The sequence below is a fragment of the Amblyomma americanum genome, chromosome 11 (assembly GCF_052857255.1).
Source record: "Amblyomma americanum isolate KBUSLIRL-KWMA chromosome 11, ASM5285725v1, whole genome shotgun sequence".
Lineage (NCBI taxonomy): Eukaryota > Metazoa > Arthropoda > Arachnida > Ixodida > Ixodidae > Amblyomma > Amblyomma americanum.
In genome coordinates, this window is record NC_135507.1 from 53,559,042 (window position 1) to 53,586,691 (window position 27,650).

General features: G+C 45.9%; 1 protein-coding gene across 4 annotated transcripts in view; it reads right to left on the reverse strand.

The window, feature by feature from the left end:
- The window catches only part of LOC144110117 (5'-3' exoribonuclease 2-like), an 87,011-nt gene that overhangs the window by 50,705 nt on the left and 8,656 nt on the right, over positions 1-27,650 (reverse strand). For all 4 annotated transcript variants that reach the window (XM_077642937.1, XM_077642933.1, XM_077642936.1 and 1 more), the window contains exons 4-15: positions 23,921-24,032; positions 22,535-22,699; positions 19,320-19,482; positions 17,783-17,833; positions 13,821-13,928; positions 12,123-12,169; positions 11,387-11,515; positions 5,456-5,535; positions 5,268-5,325; positions 3,526-3,583; positions 1,826-1,875; positions 1,691-1,735 (exon numbers count right to left, since the gene is read on the reverse strand). In XM_077642937.1, coding sequence (XP_077499063.1) covers positions 1,691-1,735; positions 1,826-1,875; positions 3,526-3,583; positions 5,268-5,325; positions 5,456-5,535; positions 11,387-11,515; positions 12,123-12,169; positions 13,821-13,928; positions 17,783-17,833; positions 19,320-19,482; positions 22,535-22,699; positions 23,921-24,032 — 1,066 coding nt within the window. The remainder of the gene's footprint in view (positions 1-1,690; positions 1,736-1,825; positions 1,876-3,525; positions 3,584-5,267; positions 5,326-5,455; positions 5,536-11,386; positions 11,516-12,122; positions 12,170-13,820; positions 13,929-17,782; positions 17,834-19,319; positions 19,483-22,534; positions 22,700-23,920; positions 24,033-27,650) is intronic.

The window sequence follows — 27,650 nt, forward strand, 5'->3', positions numbered from 1 at the left end:
TGGCGGCGACCTCATTGGCCCGCTCGATTGCCCGTACTTTAATGTTAGGGTCCGAGCTGACCAGCACGGCCTCCCACCGCTAAGGGACCTGTATCAACTCCACGGGAGGCGGATCATTTGCGCAGTTCCAGAGAATGTGGTCGTATGTGGCCCTTTCACCACATTTATGACAGTTTGGGTCGTACTGGCCAGGGTACATGAGGACAAGCACTGCCGGATTCAGAAGGTAGCGTGTTTGCAGTCGGCGCCAGGCATCTTCCTGCGCTTCTTTTGTTAACGATTTGTGGAGAGAAGAATATGCGCACCTCTCCGTACTAAAGTGATGGGTGATGTCATGAAATGAGATCAATTAACCCGTCCATCGTGAAATTCGGGTCGGAGGGCGCGTTCACTGCCAGGTCGACGAAACCTCGGGCTTGCGCGTGAGCCGCCTCGTTCCCTGGATTAGACGAGTGGGCAAGGACCCCAGATCAATTCTTCTCTAATCGGAAGGGGGGCGTTTCGAAGGACGCGGAGTGAGGTCGATGCGATACGACCCCTCGCGAAATTGCGCATGGCTGTTTTGGAGTCGCTGAATATAATATCAGCACGCGTGTTCGCTATAGCCAAGGCTATATTGCCGCTTCGTCCGCCGTCTCGGAGGAGGTGGCTTCTATCGACGCAGCCGCCAAAGGGGCGCGGGTCCCGTTCACCGCAACCAGTGCAGACGCTTTTCTCTGGGTTTGCCGGTATTCCGCTGCGTCCACGTACGCCACGTTGTCCTTCCGGCCGTAACTGGTGTGTAGGATATGAGCCCTCGCTGTGCGTTGGCCTTCGTGGTGCGCGGGGTGCATGCTCTTGGGTAGGGGTTTAATCAAAAGAGCTTTCCTGATGTGCGTGGATAACTGCGTTTTCGAGTCCCTTTCTGGGAGCTGTTCGCAAATCTTTAGTCTGTACAGGATGGCCCTTCCCGCGCTTGTACGAGTGAGTCGTCCGAGCTGGGAAACGAGGTGCGCCTCGCACAGCTCCGAGAGTGTGCTGTGAACCCCAAGGGCCGGCAACCTTTACGTGGACGTACTGTGCGGGAGCTCAAGGGCTGCCTTATAGGCCTGCCAGATTGCAGCGTCGACCTTATTCCTTTCCGCAAGCTGCAGTTGCAGGTAAGAGAGGGAGTAGACGATCCTGCTCAACACGAAAGCCTGCACAGGTCGACATATATCTTTCTCTTTCATGCCTAGTCTTTTACTGGAGATCCGTCTGATTAGCCGCACAGTCGGGTTTACTGTGGTCGTGAGTCTGTTGATAATTAACCAGAGTTTGTCCCCTCACCCACTCCGCCCTCTCCTGCCCCTTAACGCTACGCCTATCATTTTTCTTTCCATAGTTCACTGTGTTCTCCTTAACTTAAGCTGAACCGTTTTAGTTAGCCTCTAGGTTTCTACCCCGCAGGTGAGTACCGGTAAGATATAGCTGTTGTATACTTTTTTCTTGAGGGATATTGATAAACTGCCATTCACGATGTGATAGAACCTGCCATAGGGCGCGCTAGTTATGAACTGCTATCTTCCTCTCGCCCATTCGCCCATAACCACTCATCCGGCTGGCACTAAACGCGAGGACGGACTCGAGCAAGAGCTGAAATCGAGTAGGATACGGCATTAGCGGGAGTTGAGGGAGAGTCGCACGAAAGTTAGGTGAAAGCGGCACTCACAGTTTTGGACTCCTCCTTTTCCTTGGCCCGCTTCTTGAGGTTCGTCTGAGAAAAGTGAGAAATAAGGAGGTCAAATCGCATAGTTGCATTGATAAGATTCTCACGAAGCAAAGCCGAAGCTTCAGGGATATTTACCTCGTTATGAAGGCGGCGCTTGAAGATTTCATCTTCCAACTTGGCCAGCTCTGCGTCGAAACGTGTAGCAGGAAGTAGGTTTCAACAGCACGTTGTTAGAAGGTGCTAAGAATGACTATTACGAAGAATATAAAAAACTATAGGAGAGCATCTGTAATGTGACCCAAACTTTAGCGTCAGCTGTTTAACCGAGTTGTGGTCTTATCTTAGCATTTGCATGTCAGTCATGCTCACGTAACTCATTAATTGGTATTGGATCACATTGATACATTGTTATAAGGTGACTAGAGAGTACGGTGTAAGATTACACACTATAGATGGGGACGCAGCGCCACGCGCCACAAGAAGATAAAGTTTCCTACTACTTTTAAGTTGCTTGAAAAAATCTTCGATAAGCGTCCCACAACATATTAAGCGGCAGTGGTTTTCTATGGTGAATATAAACAACTTTAAGACCATTATTTTTTTCTGAATGTGTTGCTGAACAAGGAAAGAAACAGTGTTGGACATATTTCTTTCGCTTCGCTTTGTCAAAAACGCCGATTATATGAAGCAGCATTTCACGAAGGCGCTGAAGGTGAAAAATTTTAATGCGCTATAAAAACTGTCTGTAACAGATATAGAATAGCCGGAGCTGATGAACGGTTCGAATGGGACACGTTCAATGCAGAAAAGAATTATAAAGCCAGTTACCATCTAACCTATACCGCACTTCTTACAAGCACATAAAGGGAATATGGAAAATAATAGCGCTTACAAAATTTCTTTAGTCAGTCTATACACTGTCAATAGACTTTTCTCAATGAAGTGTACCGATATTTATAGGCAAATGCTACAGACTAGACTACTGAAAATACAAATTATATAGTCAGTCTACAGACAATGCATAGTATTATGGCCATACATTTCTAGCAGATCAAAAACGCTTATTTCTAGCAGATCAAAAACGCCGAGTCTATACACAGTGTATAGACTACGAATAGACAAAATGAAATACATATAGGAAGCCAATCGAGTCGATAACAAGTGCATGGAAGTTGTACAGAACATTTATAAGAAAGGGCTTGTAAACTGATCCGGAGTTCCCGGGTTCGAACCCGACCGCGGCGGCTGCGTTTTTATGGAGGAAAAACGCTAAGGCGCCCGTGTGCTGTGTGATGTCAGTGCACGTTAAAGATCCCCAGGTGGTCGAAATTATTCCGGAGCCCTCCACTACGGCACCTATTCTTCCTTTCTTCTTTCACTCCCTCCTTTGCCCTTTCCTTACGGCGCGGTTCAGGTGTCCAACGATATATGAGACAGATACTGCGCCATTTCCTTTCCCCCCAAAACCAATTATTATTATGATTATTGTAAACTGAAAAAATTGAAAAATTGTTTGTTTTTTTGGAAAGGAAAAGTAGCAGTAGCTGTCTCACATATCGGCGGACACCTGAGCCACGCCGTAAGGGAAGCAATAAATGAGGGAGTGAGAGAAGAAAGGAAGAAAGAGGTGCCGTAGTGGAGGGCTCCGGAATAATTTCGATCACCTGGGGATTTCTAACGTGCACTGACATCGCACAGCACACGGGCGCCTTTTGCGGCTCGCCTCCATCGAAACGCGGCCGCCGCGGCTGGGTTCGAACCCGGGAACTCCGGCTCAGTAGCCGAGCGCCCTAGTAAATTGCGGCAAATTTTACTTTCAAGAATAAGATCCCTACCGGAGAGGATCAGTTCCAGTCTCTTCAGGTCAACGCTTCCATTTTCCGTGAGATAGCCCTGGGAAAAGAAAATTTGCATCAGAAAGACAATGCTTACCTGGATATTTATTTCGGTCGCATTAGCTCCTAACATTTAGCACAAATTCCCCCATTCGAAACAGGCCGAAACAGTGGCACGTTGGTCTAGAGTACTTTTAAGAACACATGCAACTCGTCGAAGTAACTTTGAGCTTTCCTGAGCTCAGGCCACGAGACTTGAGTTCCCACCCGTACTTCACATACTGCCCTACCTTTCTTCGCAAATATGCAGTCAATAACAAACGTACCTAATATATAGAAGTAGCCTCATTGGCACTTACACATCAATATTGTACCACGCGGTCTGACGCTGGGAACTCCAATGTATTTGACTGTTCGCACCAATATTACCGGAAGGGTGGATGCAGGAATAAACTTGCTAAAGTAGAAACGTGCTAAAGTAAGTTGTATGTCCGTAATGTTTGGTATACAGTCTGCACCCAGTCCACGAGGGCTCAGTTTTGGCCTGAAAACAAGTATTCTTTTTTTTTAATGCGAAAGCACTCCATGGCTCATTGACAACGAAACTCAGCGACGTTCACCAGCAGCACTGGTCCGAAAACACCCCAGTGACGTCACCGTCGTCTCGCATGTCGTCAGCAGTACCATAAAATGGTGACGTCCGCAGGAAAGAAAAACGAAATGTCTTCCGAAGGTGCCGGGAATTCAACCAAGTACCTTAGATTCCAAGGCGAATACGCAACCCATAGGCCACAAAACCGCGCTGCTTCTTTTAGAATGAATGTGTACCTAGTGTATGCGTTTCCTGTATGCTAATTACTAGCTGTGTCATTAGAAAGGAAGGACTCATTAATGAAACTCGCAGCAGAGCTCACGATGAGACAATGCTTTCGAATTTGAAGCACCTAAATAATCTTCGGTGCCCTCCGAAATTTTATTTATTATACTGTGCGCCCAATGTACATATTACGCAACCGATGCAAAGTCTCTCGTCGGGAATTTCAGGACATATTGGGCTGTATAGAAAGGAACTGCTGTATAACACGTATATACAATGCGCATAGCATGAAATTTGAACATTCAAAAATGTATACCTTGCGGTCTATAAACTGCAATAGATGATAGTTGCCCTATTAGGCTGCAGCTCATTTTACTCTTTGAATACTCTAAAAACAGCTTGAATTTGAATTGTAGTTTTCATGAAAGCGTTAACAATTCCTATGCGGTAATCAGATTGTGCCTTCGCAAAGATTTTAGGGATGCTCTCAGCCATACTACACTCACCGAAGTATGGTTTCGTAATTTTGAATGCTGACCGAGGAATTTTAAAAGAGCAAGGATTGGGGCAAACCCAATGCACCGATAAAATCTCAACGAAGCAAACGGGGCTAACCAGGTGTTTTTAGCATGTGTCTTTTTGCTGAAAGTAAAATGTGCTGAATGATTGATTGATTGATTGATTGATTGATTGATTGATTGATCCATCCTGACTTCTACTGACCCTTCATTTTGTATCATTTTATTGACAGTCGTCCTGATGTCTATCGTGGAATGAACAGTAGCCTCATTAGCAGCATTGACAGGCCAAAATGTGGTAATCGGGCCCGCATTAATGACGACTCGTCATAAGCCTATATTAGTTCAGCGCACAGTGTCCAGTGTTGGATGGGCCCGAGAAAAGCAGAAAATCAAAATTCACAAACCTTATTCGCATTCAATGTATGCCTGTACACGTCCATCAACCTGTGGATGACATTTTCCCTGAAACAAGATAGCAAGTATTTTGCCGTGACTTTTTATTTTTTGCCGGAAACAAAAATTCATTCGAACGACTCACGTATTACGATTGTTTTTAGAAAAATCACTGATTGAAAGCAAAAATGAAAGTTACCAGATTTTTACTGACGGAATGTTGGGAATGAAGTCGTTCCCAGCCATGCAGCACAGCAACAACCAGTCGTCGATGGCTCTCTGCAAACACAAAATTTGTCGCAACGCATGCGTCATGCCTCTGAGGAATGGCCGGCGCACTATGCCGTTTCTTCAGAGCGAAAGCTCTACTCCTCCCGCAGAAAGCTGAAGGTCATGTGGTTCCGCAATTTGACCTTCAAACCAGGAGGAGTGGAGGCTTGGCTCTGACGTCATGCCATGTGACTCGCTCGCCTCGCCACAGCTACAGTGCTCTAGAATATGGGTAGTGGGTTCAGGAGCCGGCGCGCTCCATGCGATGCAGTGAGGCGGCGAGTGTCGACAGGTCCCGGATGTAAGCGGTGGCGCTGTTGTAGCGTGGACTGTAGGCTCGGCGCGCCCGCGCGCGCGGCTAGCAGTCCCGCCAAGCTGCCTGCAGCTGTTTGTTGCTTTTTGTGCGGTGCATTTTTCCTCTTTGTGACTTCGCGGCGTTAAGACTACGGTCATGCCGAATCGTCGGCGTCAACGGCATTGTTTTGCTCCCGGGTGCAAAACGGGATACCAGTGGACGAAAGGCGATCAGCCGTCGCTCTTCGCTGTGCCAAAGGATGAGAACCGACGGAAGCAGTGGGAACGCAACCTTCATCGAAAAGATAAGGTTTTGGACGAAAACTGCTGTGTGTGTGAGCTACATTTCGAGCCATCATGCATTGTGAGGGACTTTATACACATCATTGACGGCAAAGAAGTCCGCATCTCGCGTGGAAAGCCGGAACTTTTACCCGATGCGGTGCCAACTTTGCTGCCCAGCTATCTGTCAAAGAAAACACCGCTACAGAGACCACCTAGAAAGAGGAAAAGCACAAGTACATATCCTAATGAAGCGAAAAGACCACAAAGTAATGCTTCCGACGTTAACAAGGAATCGAGGTGTCCGGGCATTGACACTGAGAGTAGCGTGTTGGCGAACGACCAAGACCCTTGTGAAGTTGACGAAGCATCGGTGCCGGACGATTTTTCTAAACTGGATGTTCCTTCAGAATACTGGAGCTGCCATCGCATACCTGATTACAGTGGTACTGTGTACTGCAAGCTAAGAATGGGCGAAAATCAATGCGTGGAGCCAGAGAGTTTGCAGTGAGTTTACTGCAATTTGTGACAAAGGAGGGTTGCTCTACCCGTCTCGTGTGCTTTTTTTGATGGTGAGAAGGCTGGAAAACCTTTTCATAACTTTTTTTAGTCAGGAAAAGCTGTGTAGTAACAGCATAGTAGATGTTATGGTGCTGGGAAAATCTCAGATTTCATGTGGTGTAGGGTGCAGCCAGCACTCAGAAGCGCTCACAGTCAGCATTCTCAAGTTTTATGTTTTGACAAGGCTGCATTTTTATGTTAAATCAATCAATGAGTCGCGAGAAGCTCGCAGGAAAAAGAAGCTTCATGCTAAGATGGGCAAATAAGTGCTCATAGTCGCGCGGCTAAATGTACTGTGCAAACAAGAAAACACGGCATTCCTTTGAGAAATTCAAGAATATGTCTCACACTGTGCATAGTTGGAGCGCTGCAATAAAGGAGTGCTTTGTTTTATAAAAGTTATTTTATCTTGTCTTGCATTCATTAGCGTTTATACATCGGCGGCAATTGACCCTTCGTTTTGATGAAAAAAAATGCATGCATCAAAACAACAATTAAAACAGGGGCATGAAATCTAAAGTTCGACGAAAACTCGTCCGGTCAGGTAGAAGATTCACGTAAAAAGGAAAGGAACGCCGACCAAAGGTTGTTAGAAAAAAAGACTTTTCGGCTTCCCTACGGAAGCCTTGATCAGAGTTATCAAGGCCTCCATAGGGAAGCCAGAACGTCTTTTTTAACAACAACCTTTGGTCGGCGTTCCTTTCCTTTTTACAAAACAGAGGCATGCATACCACACTTAAAATTATCGCATTCACATATAGTACGCTGTACACACAACGGTCTCTAAGTGAAGCGTTTTTTTTTTATTCCAATTTCTTGTTGCCCCGCCCCTCTACTAAAACACTTCCGATGGCTCAAGCTGGAGTACACTCGGCCACGTTTGCCGACAGCTTCGAGTTGGCCGCTGGATAACCCCGATGATCGATAGAATGTTTGCTCCTCTCCCTGTACTCATCCTTTCCTATGGGTGGCGATAATACTAGTATGCACTAACGTTGAAATATGGGAGCCGTACCTGCAAAAGAGCACGATCAGCGTTGCGAAGCATTAACGGGGCCGCTCGTCCGCACCACCGCGCTATCGGCTGTTGGCTACTACTACATCTAATTTTCTTTATTCGCCGACAATATCTCTGTACAGCTTCACCTATTTGTAGGACCTGTTTTAAAAGACAGAGCCTTGCTTATTTCAAGACGATTCTATGCACAGCGCGCATCCAAGGCGCGGCGCGCCGCATTTCATACAGCCCATGCTCTGGTGGCGCCATCTGGTATCGTCGACACAAGTCGCCTCACCGCTGGCCGCTCCCTGAACCCACAACCCATATTCTAGAGCACTGTACCACAGCTGCGCGCGTTGAGCCGATGGCGCTCGCTCACATCGCAACTATCGAGTCACGTGACTCGCTGCGCCTCGCCACAGCTGCGTACGCGGAGCCGATGGCACTCTCGCAACTGCCGGAAATCGCGAAACGCACCATTCGTTATATAAAAACGTGTGGCGGGTGCTTCTCTTAACAGACCTTTCACTCGTCTTACTAGGTTAAGCGGGGTTGAACCACAGCTAATTTTTTACTGTGGATGGGTAAAGTATTTGTTGAAAAAAATACTGCTCACCAGTCGCGTCTGGGCAGTACTGTGTAACTAGTTTAGCATATCCGGCGTTCTAAAGCTCTGGAAGGTGAGGAACTTAAGTACGCACTCTATATTTCAAGACTTACACGGGTGCAATAAGAGACCACTGCACAGATTAAGAGGAAATGCCGATTGCTGTGTATATTCAACACAGGTTTTAGTTCTTGCGTGCTAAAGTTCGAACGCAGTTTCATAGTTTCGTCGTAATCTTCGCGTTCTGTCTCGTCCCGGCGCCTTTTAATGAAAATTAACCTCCGGCGCTGGTTCACTGGCTCATGACGTTTACTTAGACCAAGGATGAAGGACCGAATTCCAGGCCGTTGTGGCCGCGTTTTGATGGGGGCAAATTTTCAAAACACGCGCATGCGCAATACAACCGTTGAGGATCGAAATTAATCGCGGACCTTCATTCGGTGCATCTCATAGACCATCTATAGGTTTAAGACTTTAAACCTCCACGTAATGCACAAATTTAGTGAAAATGAGTTCACACAAACTATAACCAAACAGGAAGTCCTCTAATGCAACTGTTTCTTGCGTACGAGCGCTTTAGTTTAGGCCTTTGTTTACAAAAACGGTGTCAGTGTACTGTGCTAGGAAGCATGACGCTTTGGTGCTGTTCTAACAGCTGCTTGCTGTCCATACTTCACAGAACCGATAGACATTTTCAGAAGCGCTAAAACACCGAGGACGCAGAGGGAACAGACAGGGACGAGCGCTCGTCCCTGTCTGTTCCCTCTGCGTCCTCGGTGTTTTAGCGCTTCTGAAAATGTCAAATCTGCACCAACTAGCCCGATCCGCTACCCTTCAGAACCGATAGAAAATTCTCCACCTTTTTTGCTGTTCAGGAAGTTAAGTATCATCGATAGCTTTATCGCACCCCCTCCCGTCCTACAAGACCACCTGTTGAAAAGTCCGGATTCATCACGTGATCGTGGATGTCATATCCTCGTGAGTGTTGTGGCCCCAGCTAAGGAGGGCCCGTATTGGCGAAGTGTCCACAAAGTGGTCACGATCACTTCTGTTAATGTTGACTGTTACCAGACGGCGCCACTGATTATCACTAATCCTCGTCACACTTATGGCGACACATGCATAGGGGTTTTCAGTATTGTCTAGACGAACAAAACACGCCACCGTCTATGCGACTTTCTTAAAAAACACTTCATCACCCATGCGAGCTCTGGGAAGTGGAGGCTTATAGTATTTCGCTTGGCTAGTGTTGGACTGAGGACACGAAGTTCCCCGCGGAATCGTAGCTGCGCCGTGGTGCGGTATACAGCTTTAGCCTCCGTAGCAGCGATGTGCTCTCGAGACACTGTGTGCAGAGCAAATTACTTTATTAGGCCGTTCTTCGTTTAGTAAAATTGAATATTTGGTAATAAGATAGTACAAAAATTATCAAAGCATTTTTGAGCGATCTTCCTGAGCAAAAAAAGGTATTATTAAATCATTTTTTTTTTGCCAAACACTAGTCAAGCCAAGTAGGAAGTCTACACTTGCCGGCATCGCTTGAGACGATGATGAGCCACGCCACTAATTTTTTCCTTCAAATATAGTGTGTGAGGAAACAAAATACGTCGTGTAAATAGCAACGAGTATGAAGCGAGAATTTTTCTTTGAAAATTGCTTGAAACAACCTCAAGCAACACTGGCGGTGAAATCTTGCAACTACATGAGTATTCCGCCTCGTGGCATTTCCGCGATATGCCCATTATAAGGAGTTAAATTCGGTATATTTTTCTTTTCTGCAGTATCAGTTACATGCATTATGGCTTACTCCATTTTAATACGTCTTTTGATTTGATAAGGGTGCGAGTTGAATTGTGGCGCTACCTTCGCATCACTGATTAAGTGTTTTGTGGTGTTACTAGATGGCACCACTGTGCTTTCCAGTTGTCGCTTCATTAAAACTGTCGTCCACGAGACATGCTTAAGTGCTCGGAAATCGCTTCGCTTGCGGAACATGTCTCCTTAAAAGTCAGTTGTCGATCTCTTTGAGCGTCCTTAAGGTTTCCGCCCCTTCTGGACTGAGACCTGTGTAAGGAACTCCGTAAACGTTTTGAACGTCGGAATCGTAGTAGGTCGTCACGGAAAACTAACTCGAACTTCTATTGTCCTGACGCAGTATAAGAGGGCCTGAGACACACATACACATGACATGAGGACACGAGGCACCCGTGTCCGTGGAGTGGGAAATCTCGGAAATGGTCCACCTGGTGCCACGTTGTACAAGAGGGTCTGCGCTTTCACGGGAATAGCAGCTAGGATGCGATGCAGACACTCCTGCTCTTTATTCTTCCGCGGCATTGGTGAAATGTCTTGGCGTTGTATTCCCTTTAGCACAAAACATATAGCTACATGTTCGTACTAGACCGCACAAAACGCTGAAACATTGCATAATGACGGGAACAAATAACTGCTATCACTGGCCTGATCAGAGACGGATGGACAGGTGTTACGGAGCCCATACAGTATCCTTGTTTAAAACAAAATGAACCGGGGCCGTTGCTTGTATGAATGAAGAGGATGTGGTAATTGGTTTTTTTATGGAGGGGGAAGGAAATGGCACAGTATCTGTCTCATATCGTTGGACACATGAACTGTGCCGTAAGGGAAGGGATAAAGGAGGGAGTGAAAGAAGGAAGGAAGAAAGAGGTGCCGTAGTGGAGGGCTCCGGAGTAATTTCGACCACCTGGGAATCTTTAACGTGCACTGGCATCGCACAGCACACGGGCGCCTTAGCGTTTTGCCTCTATAAAAACGCGACCGCCGCGGTCGGGTTCGAACCCGGGAAATCCGGAGCAGTAGCCTAGCGCCCTCACCACCGAGCCACCACGGCGGGTGGATGTGGTAGAAAGATCGAAACGCGGTATAAAAAAAAATGTTTGCTGAAACCTGTTTTGTCATCTCTATTGGTACGCGTACGCATTGGAATAGCGGCCGAGTGCAAAGCGCAGTCAGAACCTTGATTCAAGCTGTGGATTGTGGTCTTACACGACTTTTTTATTGAACTGCCAGCGTGTCACTGATTTATAATTGCCATTATCAACAAAACACAAGCCAAAGATGAAATTAAACAGGCATACCTCGGTTTTGTACTCGAACTCTGGATTGTATGGTCGAAGGTCACGTGCCAAGAGGTCCCGTAAGACATGCAGACGAAGGAAAATGAACTTCGCCTTGCGTTCGCGCGGTCTCTCCGTGAGGACGTTATCCTAGATGGGAGACAGTTTTTTTTTTGTTCAACTCGAATTAGAAGATACAAGTATTTCGTATTTGATGTCTACATATCTCCTTAACTCTTTTTAAGGCGCAAGCTCTGTGCAAGTCTCATATGCGCAAAAATGGCACAATTGTACTCATAATGTCTCTATGAATTCAATGCCATAACTTTCAAGCCATATCGACCACTCGTTTTGTAGAAAAAAGCAGTACACAGTTCTGCCAATGATTTTCTAAAAACACCTCAAATCTGTACAGTCTTTCCGATGTGTAAGACAACTAGCATTAGAATTGAAAATCGCGTTAAGAAGTATTATGAGGCAACTGACCGATGGAAATGACTGGAAACCTCAACAATTTTTGCATTTTGTTTGCGGGCCAAGTGGGTCTTCTCGAACTGTGCACCCGCGTCTGTAAAATCAAGGCATCAAGGAGGCCTCTTAGCGGAAGATAAAAGCACGCTGGTTTGTTTGATACTTGGGTAGTATTCAGCGCACGAAAATGTGGTACATAGGTGAAGCGTTTTCTGTTTGCTAGCACTTAAAACAAGCGGGCATATATGCCCCACTGCTCTGCAGAAGGTTAAAACCAGGAACTTACCTCCAAATGCTTTTCCAGGAGCCCAGGGCAGACTGGCGTTAGATGTCCTTGAAGAAAATAGTGGTAAAATAACATAACTGTCAACATCACCAGCCATGCCAACTACACTGTAGCATCAATGTTCTTCTCCCTGCTCTTCAGTCAACCCTCTCCTGTTCCATCTGCCCTAACCCAGCATACTTCTTAAAGGGGCTCTTAAATAGCTTCCGAAGAGAGCACATCAACTAGCTCATATCACTGCACTGTGTTGTCATGAACATCGGAGCCAAATAATACGCTTCAACAAGCAGGAAAGAACCCACAATCACGCGCGAAAGTTAGCGATTTCTTCCCAGCGACTTTTTCATGCTCGCTCGCACCTGCGTGTACAAGTTGAGAGATGGCTATTGGTTATATTTTTTCAGACGTCAGGCAGCTACCACGGCGTTGCCAATAAGCCGCGTAGCTCCGGCGGGTCAGGAAGCTCCGCCCCCGGAGGTGGGGCCGGCAGAGGAGCACCGACCTTCCAGCAGGCAAAAAATGACGAGAGGAGAGGGAGAGGCACGAAGACACTGAAATTCAAATTCTGACTACAGATAACTCAGCTTCTACAAAGCGCCCTAAAAAATTCTCGCAGGACAATATTCCCGAAGCGGCGTGCTAAGACATTCGAGGCATACAGCAACTTTATTAGAGCCCACACTGGGAACAAATGCGCCACAAGCGACACAAAAAGGACACATACACACGGCACAAGCGCAAACTAACAACTGTTTATTCCATACGGAAGGTGCGTTTATATACGCAGCGTCAGTTTTTGAAAGAAGCAACCATCCCATCATCAAACACATGACCATCACCACGACACAGCATCTGCACTTATCATGTCAATCTCAGTTTTTGTAAGTGCAATAGAAGGAGTGCTTACACAAGTTTCATTTTCCGCCTTCTCGATTAAAAATGCTTCGACTATCTCTCTTTCAATCCTTTCTTTCTGTTTTCCTCCGATTGTGGTCCTGTGGAAAATTGGTGCGCACTTCTTAATCCTGCTGCAATGTTGCGCTAGATTTCCCGGGTGGTTAATTTTGTCGCAGTCATTGCGATGCTCCAAAAGTCGCGTGTTGACACATCTTCCCGATGGTCCAATGTATTGTTTTCCGCATGATATTGGTATTCTATATATGATGTTCTTCTGGCATGGTACGAACCTTTCCCTGTGGGCAACGTCACATTCCTTGCGCTTGTCACTCTTTCCTTTTGCGTTCACCTTGTTGCACAGGCTTATCAGCTTTTTTGGTGCGCTGAATACAACTTTCACTTGGTGTTTGTTCGCCACCTTCTTCAATCCGTGCGATACCTTATGTATAACGGTATGACAACCATTCCTTCTCTATTGCTCTGTTCTTTCGACTTCTTTTTTTTTATTTCCTCGTCAGGAATTTCAGCACTTTTTCGCCCACTGACGCGATCATGTTGTCAGGGAACCCACTATCGGTCAGCGTCTATTTCTATGATGCGTCGACGATGCGATAGCATTAGCACCTATTGATGCCTTCATCGGAAGTGACACCATTTCCGGTCTGATGGCGTCACTCTTATTCAGCTAATAGGCAAATTTTATGACCGACGACGCATTTTGGCCACACAGGGCTTCCAAAGCTACCGCATGATTATTTATGACAAAAAAATAGTTTATAGATTATGTGTCACGATGCTCACCGGGTCGTTGGCAGAGGTCGCAGAATCTGACTAAACTGCCTCTTCGGTCTTCCCGGATAACAGTGAAGTTTGGCTCGTGTGTGGCCAAGCCCAGCATAATTAGGTCACCTGGGAAAAAAGTGATCATAGGCAAGCTACAACTTCGTCAACTGTGAAAAAAGTGATCATAGGAAAGCTACAACTTCGTCAACATCGTGTGACATCTACCTCGCGCCATAATTTGGTGGGCCACTTATACGCATAAAGGATGAATGGAAAGGTGTGTGTCACCTAGCAGTGGCGTGACGTGTCCTGGGGAAGTCTGTGATGCCGCTATTTTATTTAAAAAGCACGCAGAACCAACTAACCCCACATTAAGTTTAGCTGACGGCAAAGATGGGCTAAAAAGTTAGGATGCCTCATTTCCGGCAGCAGCAGGCACGCAATGACGTCACCTATCGGTGACAAATACCACCATTCTGTGTTATATGTTGTTTACAAACAGCTCCACTGTTTACAAAATAGTATCCTAAGGGTAGACCGGCGATATTAATTGAAAGTACTGCAAGTAATACATAAGAAGAAGCTTTGCGAAACCAGTGACAGCGAAAATGCTGAATATGCTTTAAGGGACCGAAAACATCGAATACCGAAAATAAGAACAAATATATGGAATGCAAGCAATGAAATATCAGATACCTGCCTCCCTAAATAAACTTGAAAGCAAGCTAAATTTGAAGGCACATCAAAAACAATCAGACGCCATGTTAGGGAGATATTGTGGTCCTCTGGAATGAAGTACTCTTGTAAATGAACACTGTATGGCTTTGGAATTTTTCGCCCGTGCTATTGTGTTCAGACATGTTGTTTTCATCAGTATAAAGTGTCCTTTCTTGTTGTGCATGCTTTGGTACAATTTTATCGCGTGATATGTGCATGTGATTATTTTAGGATGGCGTCATCCAATGTATGAATTGAGGCTGTGTATGCTGTTGTGCTAGGAAGTTCATATGACTTCAGTATAGTGCCAAGTGCCGCGTCTTTGCATCATTAATAATTCCAGGAAGCAAAAAGTTTTTCGTTTTCTATATGTTGTGATATATTTTCGTAACAATACTGCTGCGAACTGCGTAAGGTCAGAGGCCTCGTTAGGCTTCAACACCTTTAGCCCCTGTCCCTGCATCAGGCTGTGTACACTGTCTGATGCTGAAACTAAATAGATAAATAAAAAGGCATAATGAGGATTGATATTTCACGCTGCAACTAGATGCCGCTATATTATGACATAATTCAAAGGGGAGACAAGGGAAGGGAGATGAGTAGCTCATTATGACAAAGATATGAAGAGAGCCAACAGTCACCGAAACCAATTAGCGTAGGGGAATGTTCCTATTCTTTCTTTACTTTGTGGTGTTCATCAATGGGAAACTAGTAGTGAAATTATTTTACCGCTTAAAGATAACTGATTAGAAAGTACAAGAAAAAGCAACCACATGCGGCCGTGTGACAGCCTACAGCCGCCCCAGAAAACTAAACCTCCAAACATCCATGATCTGAAGCCTATGAAGGGATCACGTGAGCTTCATGTAATGAAGTATTAAACAGTAAGTGACAAAATCTCAGTTGAGAGTCAGCGCTTACCTTGTGTCCGTATTTTCACTTACATTCAATCTTTAGAGACGTTTTTGTGCACACCGTGCTAGTATGGTATGTGAGGTCTAAAGCACCCATGCGATACGGGAGTTTTGACGGACACCGTAGTGGAGTTCTACAGATAAGTTTTGACCTCAAAATCTAAAGAGCTTGTTTAACAGGGTGAAAATTGTGCGGTGCGCATATTCAGGAAAAAATTAATGGAACGCATCAACATGGTGGTCGCATCACGTCGAGGCCGCATGAGCGAGACGATCATGGCGTCCACCAAATCCAATAATGACACCTGCCCCAAATGCCCACGGGGTGTGCTGCCACTTCTCAATCTCGCTTTCTGCGGAGTCTTTAAGGCCACCGAGCAACCTCAGTTGGAGGTTTTAGCTCAGAAACTCGCAACAGTAAGGCGGCTGGATGGTATCAGGGTTGCCACTCAGGAGCCTCCGGTCACCCGCCAAATGTGATAGTGACTATAGGGTCTATACTCTCTGTACTCTGGTCGGTCTAATGTTTATGGGAACCCCCAAGGTGTATTAGATCTGTAATAAGGGAGTAACCGCTCATTGGCATCAGCCCAAGCGTAGCCTTACGGCTACAAAGGAAAGCTATACAGCTTTCTCATTAACTTCGTAGTTAAAGAACAATTCGTCCTGGTACGGATTTCGAACCCGGGACCACCGCTTCATCGAAGCAGTCGCTCTGTGAAGTGAACTAACCGGGGCGGCTAGCTTATCGTAGGGCAAGAGCGAACTGATCAATAACTAAAGGTGGGAACGGCGCTGGTCAAATGTTTTAAGGTAATCCTCCAAGGTTGAGAAAATTTGTAATGAGAAAGTAATTACTCATTGGCGTCCATCCGAGCGTAGCCATACGGCTACAAATGAAAGCTGAACAGCTTTCACTCTGTACACTGCTATTCAAGAAGGCATACACTCGCCAAAGAAAAAAACAATTGTTTAAAAACCCATACCGTTCCTTTTGCCGTTCCTTGTCTGCTGAATGTTTGTGGAAACAAAGGTAATTTTTTTTATATAATTGGCGTTTTCCCAACAAGGTTACTTCATCTCACGCTGCTAGGCTATAAAAAGTGGTATAACACTCTACTGAAGAAATGAAGATGTTCTCCGATCAATACTTCACTGCCGTGGTGGTTTTGTTATTTAGAGAAAAAAAATGCAACCGTTAGTTTCCTGTCACGCGCTATGTAGCGGCAGAACAATCGGAGAAAGCTATCCAGAAATCCCGGTAACGATGTGCCCCATCACTTGAGCATGCTCCGCAATGCGTTGAAGAACGCGCGGGCTTTGCTGACATCCCTATCGAAAAAAGTGCTATGTCATGGGTCACAAAATTGGTCACAAAACTGGCAGTGGCTTAAGTTGGCTAACCCTGGAATTCAGCGTAAAGCAAGCACGCTTGTTAAGCGTCTGAGGCTCGTCCATGGCAGCTCCGCTACACACTCGCGACTGCCGTACTATATACGCCCACACGACCACGTGGCTATGACGTGGTGTCACGTGGTCTTACGACACCCCCATTGGATGTCATCACGTGGCTTCAAATCGCCCCATCGAATGTTCTCAATGTCAAAGGTCACACAATCTCAGAGGTCAACTAAAGGTCACGAGTCAAGGGTTCGACACCCTAATTGTACCACATATGGTCGTACACGGCTATCCCTGATTGGGCTGAAGGTCGTTCAAGGCCATTCTCCGGCCCGCTTTGCCTAGCGTAGTGAAGCTTTTCGCTTCAAAATCTCGTATATATGCGTCGTATGTGCCCCGTATATAAATCTATTGAGAAAGAGAAACGCTGGGCCAGAATTAAAAAGATGGGAACGATAAAATAGCTGCCATACAAGTTTAGTGCCGCGTGTCAGGACATACTACATATATGTGCATACAAGAGACACTTGCAGCACGTGTGAACTCATATTCAGCAAATATGAGTTCATGCGAGACACGTCTGGGACAGATATGAACTTGTATGAAACATGTGTTCATGCGAGGAACGTTTCTCAACACATCAGTATAGCTCCTATGAGTTCATTCGAGATATTTGTGACACATATGAACTCGTATGCAGCATATATGTGTTCATACGAGGCCCCTAACTTGATATATATAACTCATATGCTGCCCATATGAATTTCTATTACACACATTTGTGACACGTATCTCTTGCATGTAACACAGCTGACTTCATACGAAACACATATGAAGGCATACGAGATTTCTCGATATAGAGAGAGTTATTGTGTTCGAATACTTTTCTTTTTGAAGTTCTGGTGAAGACTGTGACGCAAAATCGGGATAAAAAAAAAACAGGCTTACTGTCGGCTCCGCAAAGACAATGTTGCGTGTTGGGGTCATGTTGGGGGCTGGCTGCGGGAGCAAAGGAATTAAAAACATCAGCGATGAAATAAACAATTCGGGCAATTTGTGCCGGTTTCACAAACCCATACGCGTGTGCATGCTCTCTGAACAAAAATATTAGAGCTTGTACGCGGCCACTCCTAACATGGCACGAGCGGGGCCATCGTTTTCAGCCGATTTTTCAGCGATTATACGCTTGTATTTTTCCAGTGAAGTCCGTGACGTCATCGCTGAGTCACGCGAACCAGCGCCATCGACTGCGCAGACAAGTTTCTGTTTCGGAAAAATTGTTCTGCTCAGTATTTTGAAACGTAGTTTTTTTGTAGCGAGGGGCTCATTGCAATGAAGGTACTACTCGGTAAGAACGTTCAGAGTGGAAAATTCAAACGCTACAAGAACAACGAACGACACAGAGGGGGACACAGTGAACTCGATCACTTTTCTGCCTTGTTGCAGTAAGAACGGACGTTTTATAAGTCAGAAAAGGTTAAGAAGAAAAAAATACAAATAACGCCACCACCACTCGTTTACGCAAGCAGACAGTGATGCGTCGAAACAGCGTTTTCTGAGCGCAGATCTCTGAGGCTAAGCTACAACGCCATTCAATTTCAGTCATTGGTCACAATGTCCATTCAGGTCTTTGAGTCAGGAGTTTAAATTAAGTGGCAGGGTGACACCGATATCAACTACTTTTTTTCGGCAAGAAACAATTTTTTTTGCTGTCGGAGAGACGTCAACGCAGCCAGAAAGTGCTAAAGAACCGATTTTTACAAAAAACTAAAGGTATACGGAGCCAATTGCAGCCTTCGTTTAAAGCCTGCATCGAAGATGCGTCGATATTCATTACTTCCATACTCCGTCTATCCACGACTAGGAAGACAACCCGCTGATAATAATCTTCTTGTTACCTAAACTAAGATCTAATCACCGGAAGAAATTACGAACTCAAGAACTATGATAACTCTGATTTGTTTAACAGAGACAAACACTCAAATGTTGAATTAGTTTACTACTGATTTCAGTTAGCGGACATGTCCGACATTATTGGGCAAAAATTTTTAACATTGAAAAACTGGAAGGTAGTGGTATAGAAATATTGAAGATAATGGTCTATCCTTCCGATATAGCGAAATCTTTCTTTTATAGTGTTTCCGTTGCCTACATCGAACAGTTAAGACTACCATAGAAAACCAATGGGTAACGCTTTTAACGACCGCAAAAAACGTTAATAGCAAAACAATGCAATCCTGCTGACGGGAGATCTGCGGATATATTGATTGTTATAGTGAAAGCTTATAATATATAAAAAAAGTTGCGCTCATAAACTCTTTCTCGCTCAAAACTGTTTTTGTCCAGAGCTGTTCGGTATGAATACAACGCCACGTGAAACATAGGTTATGCTCGCCGATTGCATTTTTATTTACCTCCATCCAGCTAGAGCGCATGCTCTAGCCCACACGCGCACTCATGCACACAAACAGATGCATAGGTACACCTTTTTGAGCCCTAATAAAATCCATGATCTTGTGTTCGCCTTCGCCCGGCACGGTTTCGTCGGATAAGATTACTTCCACGCTCTGCCACCCGGGGTCAGAGTTGAGCCGGTGGTGGATGTAAAAGTGCAGACACTTGGTCACCCGCTCCATGAACTCCGTGCCCTGCGTTGCATGGACACCCTTAAAAGTACGCCCGAAAGAACAAAAATTGAAAATTTGTTTTTGCGGAAAGGAAATGGCGCAGTATCTGTCTCATATCTCGGTGGACACCCAAACCACGCCGTAAGGGAAGGGATAAATCAGGGAGTGAAAGAAGAAAGGAAGACTGAGGTGCCGTAGTGGAGGGCTCCGGAATAATTTCAACCACCTGGGGACCTTTAACGTGCACTGAGATCGCACAGCACACGGGCGCATATTTGCCTTTCGCCTCCATCGAAACGCGGCCGCCGCGGTCGGGTTTGAACCCGGGTACCACGGCTCAATAGGAGGGCGCCTTAACCAGTGAGCCACCGCGGCCCGAACGAAGATGTAGGCGATTCCAGATACGGGGTCGATAAAAAGTGCACGTTTATCCCGTTTTAACCCGATAGCCTTGAGCGCCGTTGTCCAGAAAATCCGGTGTCGGCGTCGGCTTTGCGAGCGAAAAATCGCAAGCGTGACTCAGACAGGTGGTGCCCAGAGAGCAACCTAGGAGGAAGGTGACCTAGGTCACATGCATCGTCACAACTTGGCAACTGGAGACTGAGCAAACTGCTCTTCGTAGGAAGAATCAGTTATATTAATGATCGGTCGCTCGGCAAGAGCAACCTAGGCCGTACAAGGCCCCATCGTTGGGGGCACCTGCCATCGCAGGGCACGGGCGCATCGCTTAACCGCTGCACCACTGCGGAGGAGGGGGGTATGTGAGGACTGCCAGGGATCAACGAATGTAAATTAGATAATGACATTCTGCATATATGGGCATTAGCCCATTAACGCTATAGCGTCACGCCCTTAAGGCGGAGCTTAAGTGTGCCCTCCAATGTTGATCGGCGATTACGCCACCTTTGAAATGCTTGCGCAAAAAAATCGCGCACTTTGCTTACACGCCTCATACATTCTACTGTTTGAATTTCATCTGTTAAGAATAAGCTGGCATAGTTTATTTATTTATTTATTTATTTGTTTGTTTGTTTGTTTGTTTGTTTTTGCTTACTACGGCAACACAATCCAAAGCTAACACAACAGGAACAGCGCTTCTTCCAGCAATACACAATAACAGTCACATGAGCAGACACGGGGCACACCGCATGGTTGTCACAGCTGCCCGCACCGATGGCAGGTGCTCCTAGCGGTGGGCCTTGTGTGTCCTAGGTTGCTCTTCCCGAGTTGCCATCATTAATTTAACTGTCACATGCCACGGTGGGCAGTTTGCTCGCTATCCGCTGGGAAGATTGTGATGACGCCGCAAGGTCACGTGAACCAGGTGGCCCACCTGCCTCCTAGGTTGCTCTCTGAGGACCACCTGCCAGAGTCATGCTCGTGATTTTTCGCTCAAAACGCCGACGCCAGATTTGCTGCGTAACGAGGCCTTTAACACTATCGCGCTGGAAACACTTCTGCTTGTCTTTTAATAATTCATAGCTTGTTTATGCGGTACAACTGGCAAGACTTGGTGTTCCCTGCTTCAGCAGTATATAGCTTGGGCTAAAGAGCACAGCTGTGCCCTGCGACGCGTCCGGTGGCAGTTAGATTAATGGTTGACAGCAAGAGGTTCCTCGGAAAGAGCAACTTGGGTCGCACAAGGCCCACCGGTGGCAGCACCTGCCATCGCAGGGCAGTGGCTCTTAGCTTAGCTTAGCCGCGTCTCTTGACCAGCCACAAAGAGCAAGAGAAGACAAATGGAATTGAAAAGGTATCGTTGCACATAGACCGCCTTTTTAATTGTCAAGCCTGCTTAACCTCAAAGTCTAAGGCCGTTTTAATGGCGAAGCAGAAAAACTTTAAAAATATAGTATATTCAAGTAGTTCGTGTTTTTCGGTAATCGGGAAGACGCCAGCTTGGTTCCTACATGTTACCGCATGCACTTATCAAACACAAGCGTCCTAGCCAAAAAAAAACCAAAACTTTTTGGCTTCCACAGCAGGCATTTCAATAGTATTTGGGGAGATGATCTTAACGTAATGGCAGAGATCTGTGCGATGTCAGTGCACGTTAAAGAACCCCAGAAGTCGAAATTTCCGGAGCCATTCACTACAACGTCACTCATAGCCTGAGTCGCTTTGGGACGTTAAACCCCCATAAACCAATTAAACCAGTAATGGCAGAAATTCTTCAGGTAACCACAGCGCCTTCTGTAATATTGCGCAGTCAATCAATCAATCAATCAATCAATCAATTTATTTTTCGCATGGAAAAATACAGCGAAAAAAATACCGTCGCCCGGCATCATAACAGAAATGGTTCTCTTTACGACCGCAGCAGCATAATACTAAGAAAATGCTGTCTTCAGGCAGAGAAAACTTTTTTTTCCGTCTTTTAGTTCTGACAGCAAAGTCATTTTCAACTAAGCTATGTGGGTTGAGCACTTCACCAACGTCGCCTTACTTGTGACGATTTACGCCGTTGTCAGGTCTTAAGCGCAAAGCAGAGACCCCTGCTTAATAAGGATCTTGTCCTGGTCTAGTTGGTTCACTGTTTTTCTTCGACAGATTAACACAGCGCTGTGGAACACGGACACAAGACACGCAAGAGAGAAAAAACAGACAGGAAGATAGACAGAACGTTTATGCTATAGCCTTGGTCAACCCGGTTTCTCTCGCAACCTGCCAGTCGAGAGCGCTCTCCTACATCGTCCGCTCTGTGCTCCATAGCGCTGTGTTAATTACGAGCCCTGCTTAATAGTCACGAATTTTTGAAGCGAATGCTTCACTACTCTAGGTTTTCAAGAGGGCAGCGTCAGTTCAGTCACCTGACAGGTGTTACGCGGTGTCACATGGCAAGTCACGTGACCTACTGACGTCATCACAATCTACCCACCGTGACAGGTGGCAACTGCCCCATCGGGCATTTCATCGAAGCTTTACAGATAATGCGTTCGGCAGTGCGTGTGTGGCGTTTGTGAACGTAGCCGTGGAAAGGAAGCTCCCGCTTCTCAGCAGGGTTAATCAAAGTTTAAACCACAGCTAATTACACCGGTAAAAGAGCATATGCTGCCAGCGTTGCACGTCTTACCGGCGTGATGCAGTTGCTATCGAAGAGCGTACGCTCGGGCGGCAGGCGGGCGCCACGTTCCAGCAGTTCGACGCGCACTTCTTTCATCAGCAAGGCCTTCTCCATCAACTCCTGGGAGGTGCAGAACCGCCGGGCGCGCTGCTGGTTGATCTTGGCTCGGGGCGGCTGCGTGCAGAGTCACGGAAACCCTCGGGCATCTGGCACTGTAGCTGTGGTACATCTATAACCTCTGGCCCACAGCTACAGTTTGATGATTTCACCAAAGACACCGGACAGGCTTAACACTGTAGGCAGTGTTAAATTGTGAAAAACGCGATTTTATACATAAAGGGCACCCTAAAGAGTGTTAGCCCAGAGAACACCCTTAACGTGTAGATATTGTGGGGTGTTAATTTATAAAGGACACCCTAAAGAGTGTTAGCCCAGAGAACACCCTTAACGTGTAGGTATTGTGGGGTGTTAATTTATAAAGGACACTCTAAAGAGTGTTGCTCAGAGAACACCTTTGATGTGTAGGTATTGTGGGGTGCTAATTTAACACCCCACAATACCTACACCTTAAGGGTGTTCTCTGGGGCTAACACTCTTTAGGGTGTCCTTTATGTATAAAATCGTGTTTTTCACCCCTTAATGAGAAGGTGTAAGCGCGACAAACCATTAAACGACTTTAACACAAAATAAAGTGAACAAGGGTCGAGGGGAAGCCTCATTCCTTTAACCAAGAACCCAGTCACCTAAATCACTCTCTCTCTCTCGTGGAGACAGTAAAGTTAAGTCTCGCAATTGTCACTCAAGTAGAAGATCCAGCATAACGGTGCTTGGGTATCAAGGTGTTCGCTGGCACATTTAGGCGTGCTTGTTTAGGATTGTGTGTATTGCAGCGATATCTGTTATACGCAGCCCTCCCCGCGGATTATGAGCGTACAGCGATAACAACCTGTCACGTGATGGTCAGGTGTCATCACGTGACTAGTGCCAGGCGTGTGACAGTGCGCCTGTTGCGCACTGGGGCGCCCAGGTTGCCCCAAAGCGCGCAGGCACTGGACATTAGCAATAGATAGGCAGCGGCGTAGCGACAGCTTTGACCGCGTTTAACCCTTCAAATAGCAGACAGAAAAACTGAGCTCGTGCGGTCAGCGAAATGGTTCAGTGTTGTTTTGAACGAGCCGCTCAGTTAGGACTTACATAATTGGAATGTCTGCTATAAAACGAACCGAATTAGTGGCATCTTAGGGTCTTCACGCACAGCGCGCGCCTTCCAATAAGATTATGCGGATGCTTTATCTGCAGAAGCAACATATCCATAGACCATGGTATTACAAGCTCTGTTTAATTGCCAGAAATATTCGAACGCCAGAATCCTGAACCCAGATGTGCCGCACTCACCACACCGTCGACAGCGAGGTAAAGAAGTCGTCTTGGTCGGACGATGTTGAAGACGCGGTCGATGTACTCAAACATTGCGGTCATCATCTCATCTTCGGTCTTGGGAGAAGGCCTACGTTATGAACGACAAGGCAAATGAGGAAAAAATTAGAACTCCTACCAAGGAATGAACGTATCGACAACAGCCGGGCTAAGGCATTTTGGCATTAGACTAATGCAATAGCATCACAAGCCTCATCGGGAAGAAAATGTGTTGTCGGAAGCTAGATTCGCTGATTGGCTGGAAGGAAATCATGTCGCCAGACCGGAACGTTTCCACTGGATGATTGGCAGGAGGAGTGACCTCACCAGAACGGAAGTGACGCATTTCTGGTAGAGCCGTCAATTGCTGCTATGATATCGCATTGCAAAGACAGTGAAATTTGGTGTTCATATAAACATTTTACTAGAATCTAGCTACTGTCGGAAGAGGCACTCAGTAAAAGGGCATGTCTCAAGACTGATGTGACTAGACCTCCCCGTGTGTGACGAAGGGCAGTGGAATGCGTTGCTCGTGCTGTTGTGAACAGCGCTCTGTTCTGTCACTTCGTTTCATCCTGTGTTTTGTCTGTCTGCACTGTAAACCCCTTTAAGTATGCGCCAACTAGCCTGTAAAAGATTCTCGGAGAACTTTTATTTCTAGTTAAAGGGAACGGGTCCCGGTTGTGGCCCCTCATGTTGAAATCCAACCGGCTTGAGCTGCTCGCGTGGCCCTGTCCGCCAGCCCCTTCTGGCGGTCCAAGTCTGTGATACTACCTGTGAGTTGTTTTGGCAGGCCCAGGCTATGTGGTAGAGGTCGCACTCTTCACTGCCGTATAGGCACTCTGGGTTGTGTGCCTCCTGGTGCCAAGCGTGCAGTTTTTTAAGCGTAGTAAACTTGACCGTTTGCGCACTCCTAAGTGCGATTTCTTCATCCTTGTCCAAGCTTCTGCCTGGAGCTTGAACTCTCAGTCTTTCTAGCCTGATGCAGGCTGTTTTTCCATTTGCCTGCAACACCCGGGACAACTCTACCAGATTTTAGTTCTTATTCCTTTCGGCCTGGCTGGCGTCAATTAACACCACAACAGAAATGTAACCTTCGGGCCTCAGTGGCTCAGAAAAAAAATATATAAAATTTTACTAGGATTGTTCCTTCGGGATACCCGTTGCTATCTGAGTCACTGTTCTGGCGTTTTCGCTGGGCTGTGCGGTCTCAATAAGAAGCAGCAGCAACACGGTAGGTATGTCTGAAGAAGCCTAGGTATAGAAGATTTGTGTATTTATATCGCATTAAGCATTTCTTGTATGCCGCTGCAATTTTTAAATGTTTTGTGATACGCCTTTACAAGCTCATATCCGCGTCGCAAGTATTATTAAAGCGTGCGGTCTTCGCTGCAGCATGTTTTTAACACGTGCGATTTTGACACCATCAGTACTCAATGGTTGCCAGCGGTAGCCACTGAGTGATAATTTATCTAGATCTAAATGTTTTTTTTTTTCGGATGTACCTATACTGATCGATTTGTTGGTTTGATGTCATGAATAATCCTCGTACAAAATGTAAATAAGCTCTTGATGAACTGGAAATTGGAAATTTTTGCCACCATGTCGGTTTGGTGAGGATCCGTCATGAGTGCATCACTTTATTTTCTGTCTTGTTTTTGTTTTCATCTTTTTCGGGTGATAAAAGAGCTGGTGGCAGCGAAGCAACAGTTATCCTGATAGTTGGGCGCATAATCATTCCTGTACTTTGATAATCGCAAGAAACACCAAACCAATTTGCTAGATATGACTGCAGAGTGCTCGTAAAAACAGACGGCGGCATAAACTCATTTCAATTTTTACTTTTAATATGACCCCTTGGTTATTAAAAATTAGTGATAAAGCCATCCAGGTAAGCTTCCAGTTTGTTATTGAAAATTAGTGATAAATTCACTCAGGTAAACTTCCAGTTTTTTCTCACTGACCCATTAAACTTGGGCTCCTCTCCACTAAGCTAACATTTTGCCGGAGGCATACAATTTACTGACGTCCTTCGACGCAGGCAGAGAGTTATACGACATGTTATTTATCCTCCCTGTTGCGCTGTTATTCTGCGAAGATTGTGGATCGCCTTCCCCTGTCCCGCGCTTCATTGAGACGACTACAACCAACTTTTATGCTCCAAATGAAGCCGCTCCTAGTTTATTAAAGTTAATACCAAATCTACCTCATTACTTCTTGTCGCAAATAAAATCTTGACTCAAAAGTTCTAAAACTATACGCTTGAGGTCTGAAGCACATTTGCTGATTAAGTTAAATATAGCTTTAGTCGCTTCGTTTTCGGGCTTTATTTTTTCTAAACTCGAGAGAGAGGGGGGATGAAAATTAGAACCTATTGTTTCCGGTCCAATCCGGTCGCGAATCGCATAATTCAAGAAAAATGTCTAAAATTCGGGAATTTAACGGCTATTCCTTCCCGATAAACATTTTCGCTGTTTGCGCTGGTACTCGAGGAGTAGATATAATGGACTATAACAATGGAAAATAAGGACATATACTGCTGAATCGAGTTTCACCCAAAAGTGACGGGCCCCGAACGGAACCACTCAAATTCATTCTGAGCCGCATACCAAACATTCAGGGCCGATGTAGTGTTATTTCCTTTCTCACTTTATATTAGGTTCAAACACTGACATGCTTCCGCTTCTTGTTATCAACCAGACCAATCAGCCGGCACGAAGGACGTTAAAAAAATAACTGGAAGGGAGACTTAATCTCCACCTTAAGGGTATAACCCGATAGCGTAATCGGTTAATTGCCATATATGCACGAGGGCATTCTCTATTTTACATTCATGGTTCCCTGGGAGTCCTCATTCCTCTCCTGGCGCAGTGGTGCAGCGGTTAAGCGATGCGCCACTGCCCTGCAATGGCGCGTGCTCCCAGCGGTGGGCCTTTGGTTACCTTGGTTGCTCTTCCCGAGCGACCAATCATTCATTTAATTACCACCTGCCACGGTGGGCAGTTTGCTCACTATTCGGTGGGCAGCTTGTGATGACGCCGCAAGGTCACGTGACCTAGGTGGCCCACCTGTCTCCTAGGTTTCTCTCTAGGCACCACCTGCCAGAGCCATGCTCGTGATTCAACACACCGACGCCGGATTTTCAGGGTGACAGGGCCTTTGACGCTATCGCGTTAAGAGAGTCGCATTAAAACTGTCGATTGATTAGGCGGGCCCAGGGTTTAACACCTGTTTCCATAGTTCCAGAAATTGCAGAATTTATATTCTCAGATGACAGGGCGGAATTTGATTTTAATCGCCTGCAGAAGTGGTCATTTGGGCCGGTGGTGCTCGAAGTTACCTGAACTTCCTATAAAATTCGAATTTCGGAGTCCCTTGAGGGCTCAATTGCGAGAATACTATGTCCAACATTCTCGGGGAAAAAAATTTAGAATTGAAAAATTGAAATATACTGTTATATAAATATTGAAGGTAACGGTCCATTCTACTGATATGTTGCAAAATCATTTTTTTGAAGCGTTTCCATCGATCGCATCCAACAGTTAAGACTGCCATAGAGAACCAATAGGGAGCGCTTTTGACGTCAGCAACAACGTTAATAGAAAAAAAACGTCGAGACTGCCGTCGGGTGATCAGCGTATATATTGATTGTTGTAGTGAAATCTTACATTATATGAAAAAAAAATGCGTTCAACAACGGTTTCCCTGC